Source organism: Ambystoma mexicanum, chromosome 3p, assembly GCF_040938575.1.
Source record: "Ambystoma mexicanum isolate Mex_15411 chromosome 3p, UKY_AmexF1_1, whole genome shotgun sequence".
Taxonomy (NCBI): domain Eukaryota; kingdom Metazoa; phylum Chordata; class Amphibia; order Caudata; family Ambystomatidae; genus Ambystoma; species Ambystoma mexicanum.
This window is the reverse complement of record NC_090925.1, coordinates 703,573,633-703,589,844: the sequence shown is the minus strand read 5'-3', so window position 1 is coordinate 703,589,844 and position 16,212 is coordinate 703,573,633. Positions and strand designations below refer to the sequence as shown.

Sequence of the window (16,212 nt, the reverse complement as noted above, 5' to 3'; positions counted from 1 at the left end):
TTTGAGTATTCTGTGACTCGTTTCTGTGCTCTGGTCAGCTACCTTCGTTGATTGTAGCCCGTGTGAACAGATACCAGTACCACCGCTATAAATTATTTTACTTTCTTTACCACACAATGGCTACAATAATGCCGTATATGTACGAGCCCGAGTACACCGAGGAAGAACTACTGGAAAGGCAAGCACGCGAAAACGATGGGGATTCGGACGGCAGTTGGGAGGACCAGTCAACGGATGAAGAGCCTGGACCATGTCGCATGGACGGCGTCTCCACCTGGTGCACGTGCAATCGGTGCGAGCTAATGCCAACTGAGGAGGAGAACTGCTGCTGCCGTGAAAATTCCGGGTGCTTGGCCTACATTTCGGAAGGCGAGCCAAGTCCGCAATGCATCACCGAGCTGCCAGAGTTCAGGGAAGCCTGCCTCTCACGGACCGTGTTGAGGATGATGATGGTGCTTATGCACGAACTTTGCGGCACTGTTCGTCCGCGTAATCCGAGTAACGAGTAAGTATACTCTGGTTGTGATGTCAGTGATGCCACTACTATTTCATGGTCGTCTCATCATTCGAATGCATGTAAATTGGTTCCATGTTGTGCATTTTTTCAAAGCAGAATGACATTTTTTACCTGAATCGACAGTGATAAGAAAGTTGTCATTTTAATACAGTTTGCATCTTTCATTTTCACAGGTGGTACAGGCTGGTGGCCTATCGTTGCTTCACTTGGTGGCTTCACGGGAGGCTCGGACACCGCGTTCGGAGAGTAATACCTGCCTGTGCGGTACTTGCCATTAGACAACATTTCCCCAGCGACAGTGGACAATACCGCAGATTTTCCCTGGATGTGCTGCAACCGCAACTTTACAATGTGTAATGTTTATTATTTTATGTTCAATTGAAATTAAGATCTAAAATAAAACCCAACATATATTTTAACAATGGTTGTTTTGATTTTTTAAATGAATCTAGTGTGTCTCCATTGAATAGTCTTCCTGTGCCTTGTCTTGTCACACCACATGTCTCCGGCCAGCATCCTCCCTCACGCTGGCCGCCCACCTTCAATCCACATAACCGTTGAACCCATATGCAGCAGACATACATATGTTATTTTGCGGGTTGGCATCAAGCCTCCCGGCCTTGCCTCCTCCCCCAAAAATACTTACCACACCACTTTGTTCAAGCGTTGGCAATAAAAGGAAGGCCGTTGGATTTTATTGATACAAAACATGGTTATAGGTAAATAATCAATATGGTTGATCATAATAAATCATCCTTTTGGGGACCGGGTACAGAGATGACCCCCTCTGGCCCGTGCCGCCTTGCCACCACAGGCCAGCCTGCTGCTGACTAACTGCCTAGGCATCCAGGGTCTCCAGGGTGAACTGCACCCATATATTCTCCTGGGAGGGTGAGGTATTTATAAACTCACCCCCCTGCCTTCCATGTACTAGATCCTGCAGCCTGCCTCTTACATGCAGTTAGATGTCCTCTCCTTGGTGAGGCCCTGCGGCAAACGAGTCTTGTCTGCACGACCACCGCCCCAATCCACCACCCGCCCTATCAAAGGCAGTTCGCACCGGGGTACTTGTGCTGGCAAGTGGAGCTGTCAGGGAGCGATAAAGGCCAAGAGGTGCCAAAGACCATGTACACTTCAAAGTGGTCTATAGAGCATGGGTTGTTGTTCCCATGTCTACCGCCAGACCCCGTGTCTCCTGCCAAGCATCCCCCCTCACGCTGGACGGCCCCCTGCAATCCACATAAGTGTGTCTCCATTCACGAGTCTTCCTGTGTCTTGTCTGCACGACCACCGCCCCAATCCACCCCCCGCCCTATCAAAGGCAGTTCGCACCGGGGTACTTGTGCTGGCAAGTGGAGCTGTCAGGGAGCGATAAAGGCCAAGAGGTGCCAAAGACCATGTACACTTCAAAGTGGTCTATAGAGCATGGGTTGTTGTTCCCATGTCTACCGCCAGACCCTGTGTCTCCTGCCAAGCATCCCCCCTCACGCTGGACGGCCCCCTGCAAACCGCATAATGCCACGACATATACACGTCATTCATTCACAAACACACCCCTGTTTCGAATTCTTTATAACCCACTTCATATTTCTAATGAGAACTTCTTTGCACTTTGCTAGTCAACCCGTGAAGGTGCTGGTTATCTGCTCTTCGTCTCTGTGAACTTCCGTGACCACTTCGAGGAAACTCGTCAGTTTGCAACCTGTGAACGACAAGAAACTACTCTGATCCCTGCATCGAACTGTTTGCTCGTCAAGGTAAGGCCATGTACCATACTCATTTTGCGTCCAATTTCTTTTCGTTCAAGACAGTACATGCAAGGAACTAGTCACATGTTCTGAGTTTAGTCAAATTATTTTTCTATTTTTTTAAAGTTATTCAAATACTTATCCGCATGTGAATAACGTGTATAGTTCCAAGAACCAAAACATACCTTGCATTGAACCTTTTATGTGTCATTTAATTTTTTAACACATTGGTATTCATAGAGAATTGTTGATCTTTACTTTTCAGAACTTTCCACAATGCCTGCCTGTTCCATTGGCGGTTGCCCTTCGAAGACCCATAATAAATCTGAAGGTACTATAATGCATGTTTTCCCTAAGACAATAGATCAGATAAGAGAATGGGTCCGATATTGCGGATATCCACCCTCTGAGCTTGAAAGTAGAGTCCTAGAAGTCTTTGCGGACAAGAGGGGTGATCGATACCGCATCTGCAGCAGGCACTTTACCTCTGACATGTACTCCACATCATTGCTAATAAAGAAGAACACACCGCGAGCGAGGCGAAAATTGCTCTCAACCGCTATTCCCACTCTATTCGTCCACATCCCTCCACTGGTGAGTCAAGTTTACGTATTTATCTCTCGGCCTTGCGGTAGTGTGTAGCATTAGCTAACAATAATTTCCCCATTTATGTATCCACTCAATATGAAGGCGGAAGATTCTCCATCCGTGTCGTTATTGCAGTCATCAGCCACTTCAAGCGCCTATCGGGTAATCTTACTTGGCTATTCTGCCACTGACTTGTTTTAGGCATGTAAATCAATAGTTTTAATTTATCGTGTAATTATTTTACCTAATGGTACACCCTTGTACTCGTCCTCTAGTCTTTGTTTTCAGTTATAATTATTGTTATCCAAAATAATTCAAGTACTGTCTTTCAGGGAGATGCTGAGGAGTCCAACGTATTGACGACTACCGTTGATGTCACTCAGATGCTCGAGGTACGTTTCAGGACAGTTCCATCGATGGAGATCATCAGATCTTGCATTCTTGTAGCGTGATTGTTACACACAATGTTTCTTTCGTTTTTAGCCATTGATATGTCCTTCTGTCGTCGCCCTCCTATGTGTCTTCTTTTTTCAATATTGTGTTCATTACTAATGAAAGTCCTATGTTTCAGGGAGTCGATGGAGCATTAGTCCAAGAAGAAGGGGGAGCGTGCAGTTACGGGTCGGCGCAACAGCTTGCAGAAGTGTGCACCGCAGTTACATCGTCCCTTGATGTTCTTATGCATTTCGAGGTATGGATACTGACAGTTCGATGAAGCGAAATCATATGACGTGATTACATCCGCTATACTTCCTTCTTTATTAACGCAAGTACTATGTTTCAGGGAGATGACGGAGCTTCTTCTACAAGAACATCACCCCTAGTAGTTGATGCAGATTTCTGGGTGGTGACACTTCCAACGATCGAGCAAATCGAATCATATTTAGATATCCATTATTTATTTTAGACAACTGATCATTTGTGCAGGTCTATTTAGATGAGCCGTTCACGCCTGCACAAACTTTCTGTTCTTTTTATCAAAATAGAAAACCATACTAATGCAATTACTGTGTTTCAGGGAGTCACTGAAGCATCATCTTCAATAATATCATCAATGGAAGTCTATGAGGAGCACGAGGTATGGATCTTGACAGTTCCATCTAACTAGATCAACAATGCGTGAATAATTGTCGTTTGAATGTTCCCCACAAAGCGTTCATTCGTGTTTTGCTATTGAGATGTACGTGGGTATTGGTCCCCAAGTACATTTTGTGTTTTCGATATTATTATACATACTAATGAAAGTTCTATGTTTCAGGGAGTCCATGGAGCGTCAGTGCGTGATGGATGTGCTTATCAGGAAAACATAGTCGTTGCAGCGCAAGAGGAAGTGGAGACATGCACACACGAGTCGGAGCAACAGCGTCCTGATGTTGAAGTTCGAGGCAAGAAAGTTTCAAAGAAAAGAAAGCAAAAGAAGGTTAGTGTCCTGGTCACTATATTATGTTGTTTTTCACTGTTAATAGTTCAATACTGTAAGTTGTGTTTAAACTGAACACCCCTTTTCCAATCTGTCCTCTAGTTGCGAGTGGGTGTACGAACTAGATCTACACAGACAGTGAAGCGAACGAGAGATGTTGCTTGTCAAACCTTTTGGCAGGGACTTGAGACTGGAGAAGCATCGTGCCAATGGGAAGAATATGAAGTGATTGACAACGGAGCTATACCACCACCAGCCATTGATAGTGAATGTCCTCCTGGTAGTTCGGATGCAGTCGGAGATCAATTCACAGAATCCACACCCGCAAAAACTAAGACTGCGAGAAAGTTGAAGAAATTGTTTTATTCACCCATCGCCGGAGAAGGAACAGATGTTGCAATGGAAGAGAATGAAGTAGACGACAATGAAACACCATCAATATCACTGAACATAGCGGAAGACGATATCAGAGATTCTACCTTTCATGTGAGTGACATGTCCTCAACGTTACAGGCCGAACCAGCTGGGATGCAGAGTGACAGTATAAGGAAAGAGGCCAAATTCATTGTATTCGATAGTTGTTTGATTGATATTATTATTTGGATTAAATGTGGGCATTTGGTAGGTGGGGAAGTATGTGGGGAGCCATTGATTAATGTGACTCGTGCAATTCGAGGCACTAACCTTAAAATACATGCCACCTGTACAAAATAGCATCCTTTCACATGGTCTGCACAACCTATGCTGGGACAACTGCCAGCAGGCAATCTACTTTGTGCAGCGGCTGCACTTTTTAGTGGTTCAAGTTTTAAAAAATTAGAGTCTTTCTTTCAGTTTGTGGGAATCCATTTCATTGCGAAAACTCAGTTCTACAAATACCAAACCGATTATCTATTTCCAGCCATTAGCGAAGCTTGGAGAATGGAAAAAATGTCTATTGATAGTACATTCACGGGCAAACGGTTCAGGCTAGCCGGTGATGGACAGTGCGACAGCCCAGGATTTTCAGCCAAGTACTGCACCTACCACTTTCAGGACATGGAAAGTAAGAAAATTGTGAGTTCGGTGGTCGTGCAGGTGTCACAAAGTACATCCTCAGTGGCCATGGAGAAAGTTGGCTTTGTAGCATCATTGCAAGAACTACAATCGCGGGGAATGGTGATCGACCTGATAGCCACGGACAGACACGTTTCAATTGCCAAGACAATGAGAGAACAGTACAAAAATATAAATCACCAATTTGACGTTTGGCATCTTGCAAAATCAATCAATAAAAAATTGTCGGCTGCAGGTAAAAAAAAAGAATTGCAAGGTATTTCACAGTGGTCCAAGTCAATCAGCAACCATCTTTGGTGGAGCTCAAAAACATGTGGAGGGTCGTTGGAAATTCTACTGGAAAAATGGCGGTCAGTAATGCCACACTGTACAAACGTTCACCGATGGAACACGAACCAACATTTCCACAATTGTGAACATGGCCATTTGTCCACAGAGGAGGCACGGAAGAAGAAGTGGTTGATTCCTTCATCACCCACTCACAAAGCCATTGAAAAGATTGTATTTGATAAAACTATAACAAAAGCTTTGAGGGGACTCACGGAATTCTGCCACACAGGAGATTTGGAGGTGTTCCACAATATGTGCCTCAAGTACAGGCCAAAACGATTGCATTTTGGCATGGAGGGCATGATAAATCGGACTCTTTTAGCGGTCTTGGCACATAACCATAATGTTGGCCGTCAACAAAGTAGGACGACCGGAACTTTAGGGACGCTTCGCTACAATAAGGCCTTCACTAAAAGAAGTAAACAATGGGTGATCAAACCAGTGTTTGAGGATATGCAATATGAGTTTATTGAGAAACTTATTGTTGACGTCCTAGATAGGCACATAAATGGAGTTGTGAACGAACCTGTGCAGGGGACAACTGCATTGCCACCCAACATTGCCTCTGTTCCATGTCCACCTAAAGAAGAACTCATTGAGAAATACACATCACGGTTTAAATGATTGTAATTTGATTGTCTGTTCTCTCGAGTCTCCTCATGTCGCAGGCCCATTGAATATGTGTATCTATCCAACCTTGTTCATTTGCGCATTAAATTAAACCAAACAGTAATATAAATCATTTTTCAAAAAATATAGAATGTCTCCGTATTTATGGTTCTGTGGGGCTGCAAAGCACGCAGACAAAATGCAAAGATGGAGTGTAAATTTCAAGTCCTGTGAGAATGCCTTACACTGAATGTAGCTAACTAGGAATGTGTGCTCGTTCAAAGTGAAGGTCAGCTGCTTTGATTTTTTCTCGGGTGCCAGAATGGCCCACGACTCAGTATAAGGTTCTATTGTATTTTGACCTTGACAGGCCGGGACCACGTAAGAAACGATAATGAATATAATTTCAGAAATGAAAGCCATTTCATGTTCGTTCATTAGAAGAAATAACGTCGGCATAGAAGGAGTGGTATTTCGGGGCTGCCCTACGCACAGACACAATGGAAAATGCAAATATAATGTAAGTAACTCTTTAGATGAGTTTATACCGCAATTTAATTACTATACAGTAGCTTTAAAGACGGGTTAAGTTGTTCTTGTTCGTTCTATGTGGCATATTGTTTTGTACCGCGCACTATCTTGGGGAGAACCGTCTACTTTTACGGAAGCACCTCAAAACCTTTGCTTCTGCTTTCTCTCTCCCTCTCCCCTGCTACAACTGGTCCACTGTCTGCGATCTCGGTCCTGGGCCCTTCCACTCTCCACCTGCACTCCCTGTCAACCCCTGCACTGAGGGACTGTCTCAGTATCCTACAGCCCCCCCTTGACGTTTAAAACCCAGTTGCACTGTCCTAGCTATGAAATAATTTCCCGACCGAATATATAAAATGAATAATTTTAATAAAGATCTGATGGTGAGACTAATTTCATTGTTTGTTTTTCAAACAGGTACATCATGCATTACTGCATGTGTCACGAGTACCAGACACCGGCGGACGGCTTTTTTAACCGCCAGTTGCTTCTCCGCGTGAACAACGTTACCACCCTGACCATTTTATGGGACGATCGCCAAGTACAAGTATGCCCTTACGCGGTACTAACGGCTAGATGCAACATACAGACCGTTGTGGTGGCCTAGTGCCTCGTTGTTGGAACAGCCATGCGATTATCAGTGCGACCGAAGAGCTTATTTTATCGTAAACCAACACCCTGTTTACTGCACACGAACATCGCTTGCCTCAAGACGAACTATTTTGGATCGAGAGCAAATAAAAATGAAAATCGCTGAATATTCTCTAAACATTTGATGTCCAATAAATGTACTTTGCCAAATGTACAATCTTGCAGTTTGCTTTTAAACCACAGTTTCATATTCCGAATTGTGGCGCTGTAATGTGAGATGATCTAAGACCCTGTGTACAGCAAAGGAACATCGCGTGCCTCAAAATGAACTTTTTGGAACGTGAGCAAATAAAAAAGAAAATCGCTGAATATTCTCTAAACATTTGATGTCAAATAAATGTACTTTACCAAATTTACAATCTTGCGGTTTGATTTAAAAGTACAGTTTCATATTGCGAATTGTGGCGCGCTGTGTTGTGTGAGCTGATCTGTGTTGATTTCCGGGTTCTGTGTGGAGTCGCGTAGAAGACGCCTGGGCGCGTTTGCCTACGCAGCACAGTCACGTCACGGATAGAGGCGGGGAATATGAATGTTTTGATAAAGTCTGTTTCAGGGGCGGGGGATTTGATTTAGTGCCGCAAAAGCAGGTGAGCCAGGGCGATGCGGCAAGTGATAGGATTATCAGAAAATGGCGGCTGATTTCGAGTGCGTTAATGGACGAAAAGTCGGGTAAGGTCCATAGGAAAGTTTTCTACGATCTACCGAGTTATGCTTAAAAACACATGGCCGAACCGTAGGGACAATAAAAAAAAAGTCCCGGAACTCTCCTTTAATCCTTTTTTCAAATAATTAAATATAGATTTCATAATAGTACAATAAATCCTATACTTATAACAGACTTGCCCTGCTCTTATGAATACTCCACTGAATGTGAAGCTTTTGCATCGTAGATTGCAATATGATCATTTTAAAAGTAAGAATACCTTATTCTAAATAGGCAGGTTGCAACTTTGTATCTGCTTGCATGCTAAAATCCCATTTATATTTTCATGGTCGCGTTTTCGAGAGCATCTCTGAATGATGAAGGCCACCAATGGATTTACATGGACTCCCATTTCTTTTTTCTTTGAACTTCACAGTTTATAAGATGCCAATTCTTTAGTAGGAATTGTACATAACTGTAGGCGCTATTTTGCATCTGCCTATTTTAATAATATGTGAACTGACCAAACAATTGATATCCTAGTCTGCCATCCCCTTATCCCCTTGCCTAATGACTATACACATTTCTGTATGCCTTCTGGTGAACTTTAGTTTAAAAAACACCTCTCAGCAGAGTCCTACCGATAACAAAGAAGGATATATATATAATCTCTGAGGCTTGTGGAATCCGCTTAGATCACATGCTATGCATAGGCCGACATCTAGTGGAAGTTTCAGAGTATTACATTTGTTGTTTTCGAAACTCAAAGGGACGTCGACAGGGCATGCCATTAATACTATCCCTAGTGTAATGTACCCATGGTCCTTCACACGTTGAGGTCCCACAGATGGTTTTAACCTGCCATCCTCGACGGACGTTTAACCGCAGAGTTCCTATTTCGGCTAACGCCATAGATTGAAAAATAATTAGAGTTGGTACTCTATCCTTTTATCGCCGGCTTTCGACAAACCTCTCCATAGCGGTGGAAAGGACGATCGTCGAACAAAGACCTTGCTTGGACGAAACACCTTGGCCTTAGAAGGCCGCACTGGGCCTCGGCCCTAACAGTAGGGAGAGTAGGGGTGGGAATGTCTTGGGGCTCTCTAAGAGAATACATTATTCCCTTTGTTCTCTCTATTTTCGCCTTGCTGCCCTTCCTTAAACCATGGAAAACACTCCATTTAAATTCTGCCCAAGTTGCAATAAAAAGTTTCTGTGCAAAGACCAGCACTGTTTGTGCAATCTTTGTCTTGCACAGGAGCACGACGAGGGCCATTGTCGAACTTGTCAGCTCTTCGAAGCTAAAACACTCAAGGACCGAAAGACCAAACGTTGGGCCCACCACGCCATGCAGGCTGAGGCCGCCTTGGACGTGAAGGGGACTTCAGCGACGGCAGCATTGCCGTCTTTTCGGACGGCAAAGGCGACGGGGAACCGATTGATTCCCAGGTGCTAGCCCCGACTCCAATAGACAGACCAGCGGCACTGTTACAGGGACGGCACCCGGGTTGCAGTAGCACACACAGTGCAACTCGCACCAAACATATATCCTGTGGCCGAAAGTCAACGACGCCATCCTCGACACGGCTCCAAGGGGACGGTCCACAAGTTCTCTGTCCTATGGGCACTCTATATTTAGATCACCACACGATAGGCCCCCAAAGTCGCAAGTTGAACGCGACACGGACGCCATGCCGAAAACACAGGCGGAAAGCAGAGCATTGGAGAACGTAGCTTCAGCAGAGTCTCGACATCAGACTCCCACGTCTAAATCGATGAAAAGTTACAGTTGCTCACAATTGTCACAACTGTTCCAAAAACATGTCCCAGAGACGCTTCTCAAGGGAAGAATATCGGGGGGACGAGGGGAACCTCCAAGAGCCACCGGTCCACTAAAACTCACCATTCCCACAAGGAGAAAGGTAGTAATACACCTCACAAGGAAAGGAGTATAGATTCCCAAGAGGGTACCCTAGCACGTGCTTTAGGAAATGAGCAACCTACTCAAACACCTCAGACACACATCTTTACCATCTTTAACTTCCATTCCTAGCTCCACCGAATGGTCCTGTGAGGACATTGACAGGGTAATGCGCAGAATGACATTTATGGCTAATTTAGTTCAGAAGAATCCTCAAGCCTTTCACAACCTACAGAATATGCCAGCCACTATTGCTGCATCCACCTACCTACCCCCAGCAAAGACGCAACGCCCAGACTCCCTCTTGCTCTCCCCCTAGCTAGATCCAGTGGATTATGATCAGTATGATGCTAATTCAGACACTAAACAGCAGGAGACCCGAGGTGGGGGAGAGGGGGCATTATTTCGATGAGAAGGATGTCTACATCATGCCTCCTCCTCACCATCTTGATGCACCAGTGGCAGATTCACCAGTGGACAGTCAACCCCAGTTAAAAGCAGCTGAGCATTTTCAAATCCAAAGCCAAGAGACTTGGGTGGATAATGATTTTGTGGAGGATATTCTAGGGGATAAGAAGGCTTTGATCCAGTTTATACCCCTCCTCCAATCTATTCAAAGTAAAATACATCCATTACTAGAGATGCCAAGCCAAACCAGGGCCGTAAACCAATGTATTGAAAAGTTGTTGCGGCCTGCACCTACAGATCCACTCTATACAAGGGGTCAACTTAAGCCTGACTCGTTGGTAGTGCCTTCCACATGAAAGAGGGCAGGAACACCACTAGCGTCCTCTGAAGCGCCCCAGATAAAGTAAAAAACATTATACTATAGGGAGAAAGGTGGCCACCTCAGCGGCCTTCCAGACAAGGATTGCGAACACCTCCAAATTATTGGCAAGTTTTAACTGCCATAAGTGGGATGAGGTTGCAGCTCTAATTGCATCAGCACCTGAACCCCTCAAGTCACAACTCCCTCGCAGTAGCGGAGGGGAAAGCAGCATCAAGCTGCATCCTGAAAAACAATCTGGATGCCACAGTTAATGCAGGCAGAATCATCGCCGAGTGAACAATATTGAAATGCCATGCATGGCTTCGCCAGTCCGGTTTCAAACTGGAAACTCGGGCAACTCTAATAAACATGCCAATAGAGCCTAATGTTCTGTTTGGGGAAAGCCGTTGAGCATCCTCTAAAATCGGTCAAAGAGGAGTATGACACTCTCAAATCCCTAGGCCAATTAACTACTAAACCACCAGGCCAAAGGGCCGGAAGTAATTTTTGCCGTTTTTGAGCCTAAAACGCACAAAGGGGTTCCAATTATGGACAAAGCCAGGGCTCATCCTGGGGAAAAGATCAGGGCCAGGCTTCGCAAGGTTTCCAAAGAGGCCAGCGCAGATCTCGTGGCCGGGGGAGGCCTTCCACTTCCAGAGGCGGAGCTACACCTCCTAAACAATGACCACCCACTTCAGGTCCCCTCCCATGCCTCTCCAGTCAGAAGGCGAATAACACACTTCACCCACGCATGGGACGGAATCACCTCAGACATTTGGGTGCTATCAACCGTAGCGGGCGGTTATTGCGTGGAGCTACTTCAGTGACCCTCAAACCATCCCCTGCGGCAAAGTACCACCACGAAGGAAGAACGCATCCTTCTCGAGGAGGTTGCATCGCTCTTACCCTCGGACGCCATAGAAATCGTTCCAGCAAAAGGGTATCTATTCAACTTAATTCCTTGTGCCAAAAAAAATCGAACAATATGCCCAGTATTAGACCTTCGCCCTGCAAACACCTATGTCAGGCCACAAAAGTTCTGCAGGACAATGCTATAATAAGTAATCCCTCTGCTAAAGCGGGGGGATTACTTGGCAACATTGGATATGAAAGATGTCTATTTTCATATTTCAATGTTTCCAGCGCACAGAAGACTTGCGTTTCAAGATCGCGGACCAGCACTACCAATTCATAGCATCCGCACCAAGGGTAGTCACCAAGGTACTGGCGGTGGTGGCAGCGCACCTGCACAGGGAGACAAATTCCAGTGTACCCCTACCGGGACGACGGCTGATCGCAGGTGAATCTCCACATATTTGCAGGCAAAACACTGAACCTTCTCTTACAATTGGGACTCAATAAACAAGAAAAAATGAAGCCTTGTGCCAAACGGAACCAAACTGTTCCCAGGAGCTGTCATAAACATTGAATAAGGGTTAGTCTTTCCATCAAAGGCAAGAGTTCAGAACATGCTACTGCAAAAACCTCAGTATCAATCCGGTCACCATATAAGTGTGCGCAAAGCAATGCATTTGCTCCGCATGATGGCATCTTGCATTTACCTGGTCCCCCCAAGCGCGGTTGTGCATGCGCCAAATGCAAGAGTGGTTAGCGAAACAGTGTTCTCCGGCAAGCGGTCAGTGGGACTATCTAGTGGTTGTTTCGCTAACACTACTTCAAGAGCTATGCTGGAGGACAAAGGAAAACCTGTTAAAGGGAAAACCGTTTCACAACCCGGCAGTGCAAGCAGTTCTGACAACAGATGCATCACTCAATGGGTGGGAAGTCCATTACCTTCACCACACAGCACATGGCATGTGGACACAGATCACAGCCCAAAATCACATAAACCGTTTGGAAATGCTAGCAGTACTCAGTGCCGTACAAGCTTTCCAAGTGCACCTGCCATGCTTTACATAAATAAGCAGGAGGGTGGGGGGGGTGTGGGGCAGACACTTAAAGTCTGTCCAGGCTAGCACAAAAAAAATCTGGAAGTGGCCACTGAAGCGGGGCATGTACCCAACATCGCAGCATGTTCCAGGGGAACGCAGTTCTCTCGCAGATTCATTAGGTAGAGACCCTCAAGAGCACCAGTGGTAGCTCAGCAGAAACATCTTAAATGATATCTTCTCCCTGTGTGGTTACGCCCCTTAGACTTGTTCACCACAAGCAAAAACACGCAAGGCTCAGACTTCGCATCCAGGTTTCCCCAACAAGGATCAAAGGGGGAGCGCCCTGTGGCTGAATTGGTCAGGGAAATTTGCCTACGCTTTTCCCCCCAACACCACTACTGAGCAGGTTGCTGAACAAAATACACCAGGAACAAGTGCCACTAATCCTAGTTGCTCCTATGTGGGTGAGACAACCCTGGTTTCCATATATGCGCACACTGGCGATGTGCGATCCAATAAAACTCCTGTTGCCCGACAACATGCTCACACAGCACTGGGGGACAACATTCCACCCACACCCTCGATCTATGAATTTACCAGCTTGGCTCCTGAAGTCATAAAATGTGGTCACTTAAAACGACTTCAAAAGTGTGTGTGGAAATCCTCAAGAAGGCACAAAAACCAAACACCAGACACAAGTGGAAAAGGTTTGTAATATGGTGCCAGTCAAAAAATGTAAACCCAGTAGAATGTACTCGTTACATGCTCCACTTACCTGACTCCAGACCATCAAGGTTCACCTGGTGGCTCTATCCGCGTACACCACTTCTCAAAGCAAGGTCTCCTGGTGGAAAGTCCCTGTCATTAAGGCATTCATGGAAGGAGTAAAGAGACTTTACCCCCCCCAAAAACCCTAACCCCCATTTCAAACCCACCTCCTGGATGGGGATCTAAATGTAGTACTTGCAAAGCTCATGGGACACCCCTTTGAGCCTATGCATAAATCCAGCTTTAAACCCCTTACATATCGCCTCCATAAGAAGAGTCCGTGAATTACAAACTTTGTCAGTGCAAGACCCTTTCGAATGGATTGTGTCCTCCCATGTATTCCTCATCTTGTGATAAGTTATCTCCAGCTCCGCTGCTTCGGAAAAAAAAATTCTCGGCAGAGGGCGCTGTGCTCGAGGTCGTGGCGTCGATTGTCCCTCGACGTACTCCGTACTCTGTCGACGTCACGGATGGTATAAGTAGCTCGAGCCGCGCCCGTTGCTTCAGTTCCGTTTTTCCAATCGTTTCGCTATTGAGAACGGCGCGCTTCTATTTTCTGCGAAGAAAATGACATCTTCGACACCTTCGACACCCAGGACTGGGTTCAAGAAGTGTGCAGATTGTGGATCTAAGATGTCGATTACCGATCCCCACCGGATTTGTCTCTGGTGTCTCCGTTCCAGTCACTGAACCGACTACTGCGGCTCCTGCCAATCGATGACCGAAAAAGCTCTTCGTGAGAGGAGAGGTAAACTGTCGGTGGGGAGGGGAGGCCTCGAAAAAGGTTTCGTCAAAAAAACATAAAGCGACCGATTCTAAGGGATCGGGTCGCCATAGGCACTCGAAGAGATCTCGATCTAGAAGTGGATCGAGACATTCTTCGTTGTCATCGAAAAAAATGAAGAGGAGACATAGATCTCCCTCATCTTCTTCATCAGAGTCGACCGAAGAAATTCGTTGTCCGACTAAATCGGATTCTCCCAGTAAGTGGGAAGAATTCAGCAAAAAGATGATGGAGGTTTTCGAGAATGCGGCCACGACCCCCTCGAAAGAACCTCGAAAAAGCCATACCCCTAAGGTCGCTCCGTTGGACGACAAAGGGAAGTCCAAGGCTACTATGGCTAAGACCAGTAGCGTCGAGGAATACAAAAAACCTCGAGTCGACGTAAAACCGTCGAGGAAACCTCGAGAGTCGAGCACCTCTCCTGTGCCGGCCAAGAAACACAAATCGTCGAAGACTTCGTCGACGCCCTCGACGTCGATAATTTCGACACCAAAACCGCATGCGTCATCGACGCCATTATCAAAGTCCTCTTCGAAAACTTCGAGGGATTTGCCATTTCCTTCGAAGCAGATGGAAGAGGAAGAAAGGAGATTCACTCCTTTGCCCAGATCAGACTTTTTCAAGTCTATGTCTGCAATTTATGAAGAATCTGCTTCAGAAGAAGACAAGGTTACTCCTATGGGAGTTACTTATGGGACAAGACAAGTTCCTGAAGAACTTATTGACCAGGAATCCAGAATGAGAGACCTCAGTGATACTCTACATTCTGCCAGTGGAGTTGACACATCCCCAGAATTAACCTGATCCTGCAGAGCATGCAGATGCTGGGTACAGGGGTCTTATGACCAGGGTAGTTGAATACATGGGTTGGGGTAATACTTCACCCATTTTTGAACAAGATGACATGACGGATATTATCGTCAAGGGACCTCAGAAGGATCCTGTTCTCCCTTTTCACAGGGCCCTTCAAAGGACTGTGGAGAAAAACTGGGAGAAACCAGAAACCATTGCTGCTGCAGACAGCACTTTTCCAAGAAAATACAGACAAGCTGGATCGGATCCAGAATATTTGAATACACATCCGACTCCAGAGAGTTTAGTCATTCAAGCAGCATCCACTTCAAAACAAACTGCTTATCCAACTATCCCTCCAAATAGAGAGGATAAAAAAAATTGACGCCTGGGCACGTAAAGTTTTTACGTCAGGCAGTATGGTCGGCAAATGTCACCTGTACCCTAGCCAGGTTTACCCATACCCTGTGGGACTGTAGTTCGGCGGCTGATCATATTCCGGAAGGCGAGGAAAGGGAAGGCTTCCTGAATATAGTCAAAGACAGGAAGGAGGCAATGGGGGAATGCCTCCATCTGGACTGGATACTGCTGATAGTATCAGCAGATCCATGGCTGCAAGCGTTGTGCTACGCAGATTTGCGTGGTTGAGGAAGTCGGGATAGACTCCTCAGCATGCCCTTTGATGGCTCGAGGCACTTTGGCAGAAAGGCTGATGAAAGCCTTGAAAAACTTCAGACCTCGAAAGCGGAAGCTAAATCACTTAGCGCCTCTTTGCACCATCCTCTAAAACCCTATTCCGGCTCATCTTCCTGGAGGGGTCGTTCTTTTCAATACTACTACTCTTTTGGTAGAGGAAGAGAACAGGCCTCTCAAAGGGGCAAAAGGAACTTCCCTCGTGGAACACGGGGAAGAGGTGCAAAATCAGCCTCAGGAGCGGCATCTGTACCCTCAGCCACTCCTGCAGCCGCCTCCAAATCCCTCTGAGACCTTGTTACACAAAACACCAGTGGGAGGCAGGATCTCTCAACATCTGAAGGAATGGCTTGGCATTACCTCAGATGCTTGGGCACTGGAAACAGTAGCCCAAGGTTACTGTCTCCCCTTTCTAAAAAGGCCTCCGAATCATCCACCGGGAGCGAATTCCGTCAAAATTCCGGATACGCTCCTGTTGCAGGAAATTTTAACCCTGCTAG

The 16,212-nt window shown here is 45.9% G+C and overlaps 1 protein-coding gene across 3 annotated transcripts in view; it reads left to right on the top strand.

Annotated features, from left to right (window-relative positions):
• GRK6 (G protein-coupled receptor kinase 6) overlaps positions 1 to 16,212 on the top strand; it is a 729,447-nt gene that overhangs the window by 603,780 nt on the left and 109,455 nt on the right. The window contains exon 14 of one of the 3 annotated variants that reach the window (XM_069651527.1): positions 7,217 to 7,747. The exons of the other annotated variants lie outside the window; for them this stretch is intronic. Within the exon in view, the coding sequence (XP_069507628.1) occupies positions 7,217 to 7,276 (60 nt within the window). The 3' untranslated portion in view covers positions 7,277 to 7,747. Of the gene's footprint in view, positions 1 to 7,216; positions 7,748 to 16,212 lie in introns of those variants that run through there. 3 annotated transcript variants of the gene reach the window in all.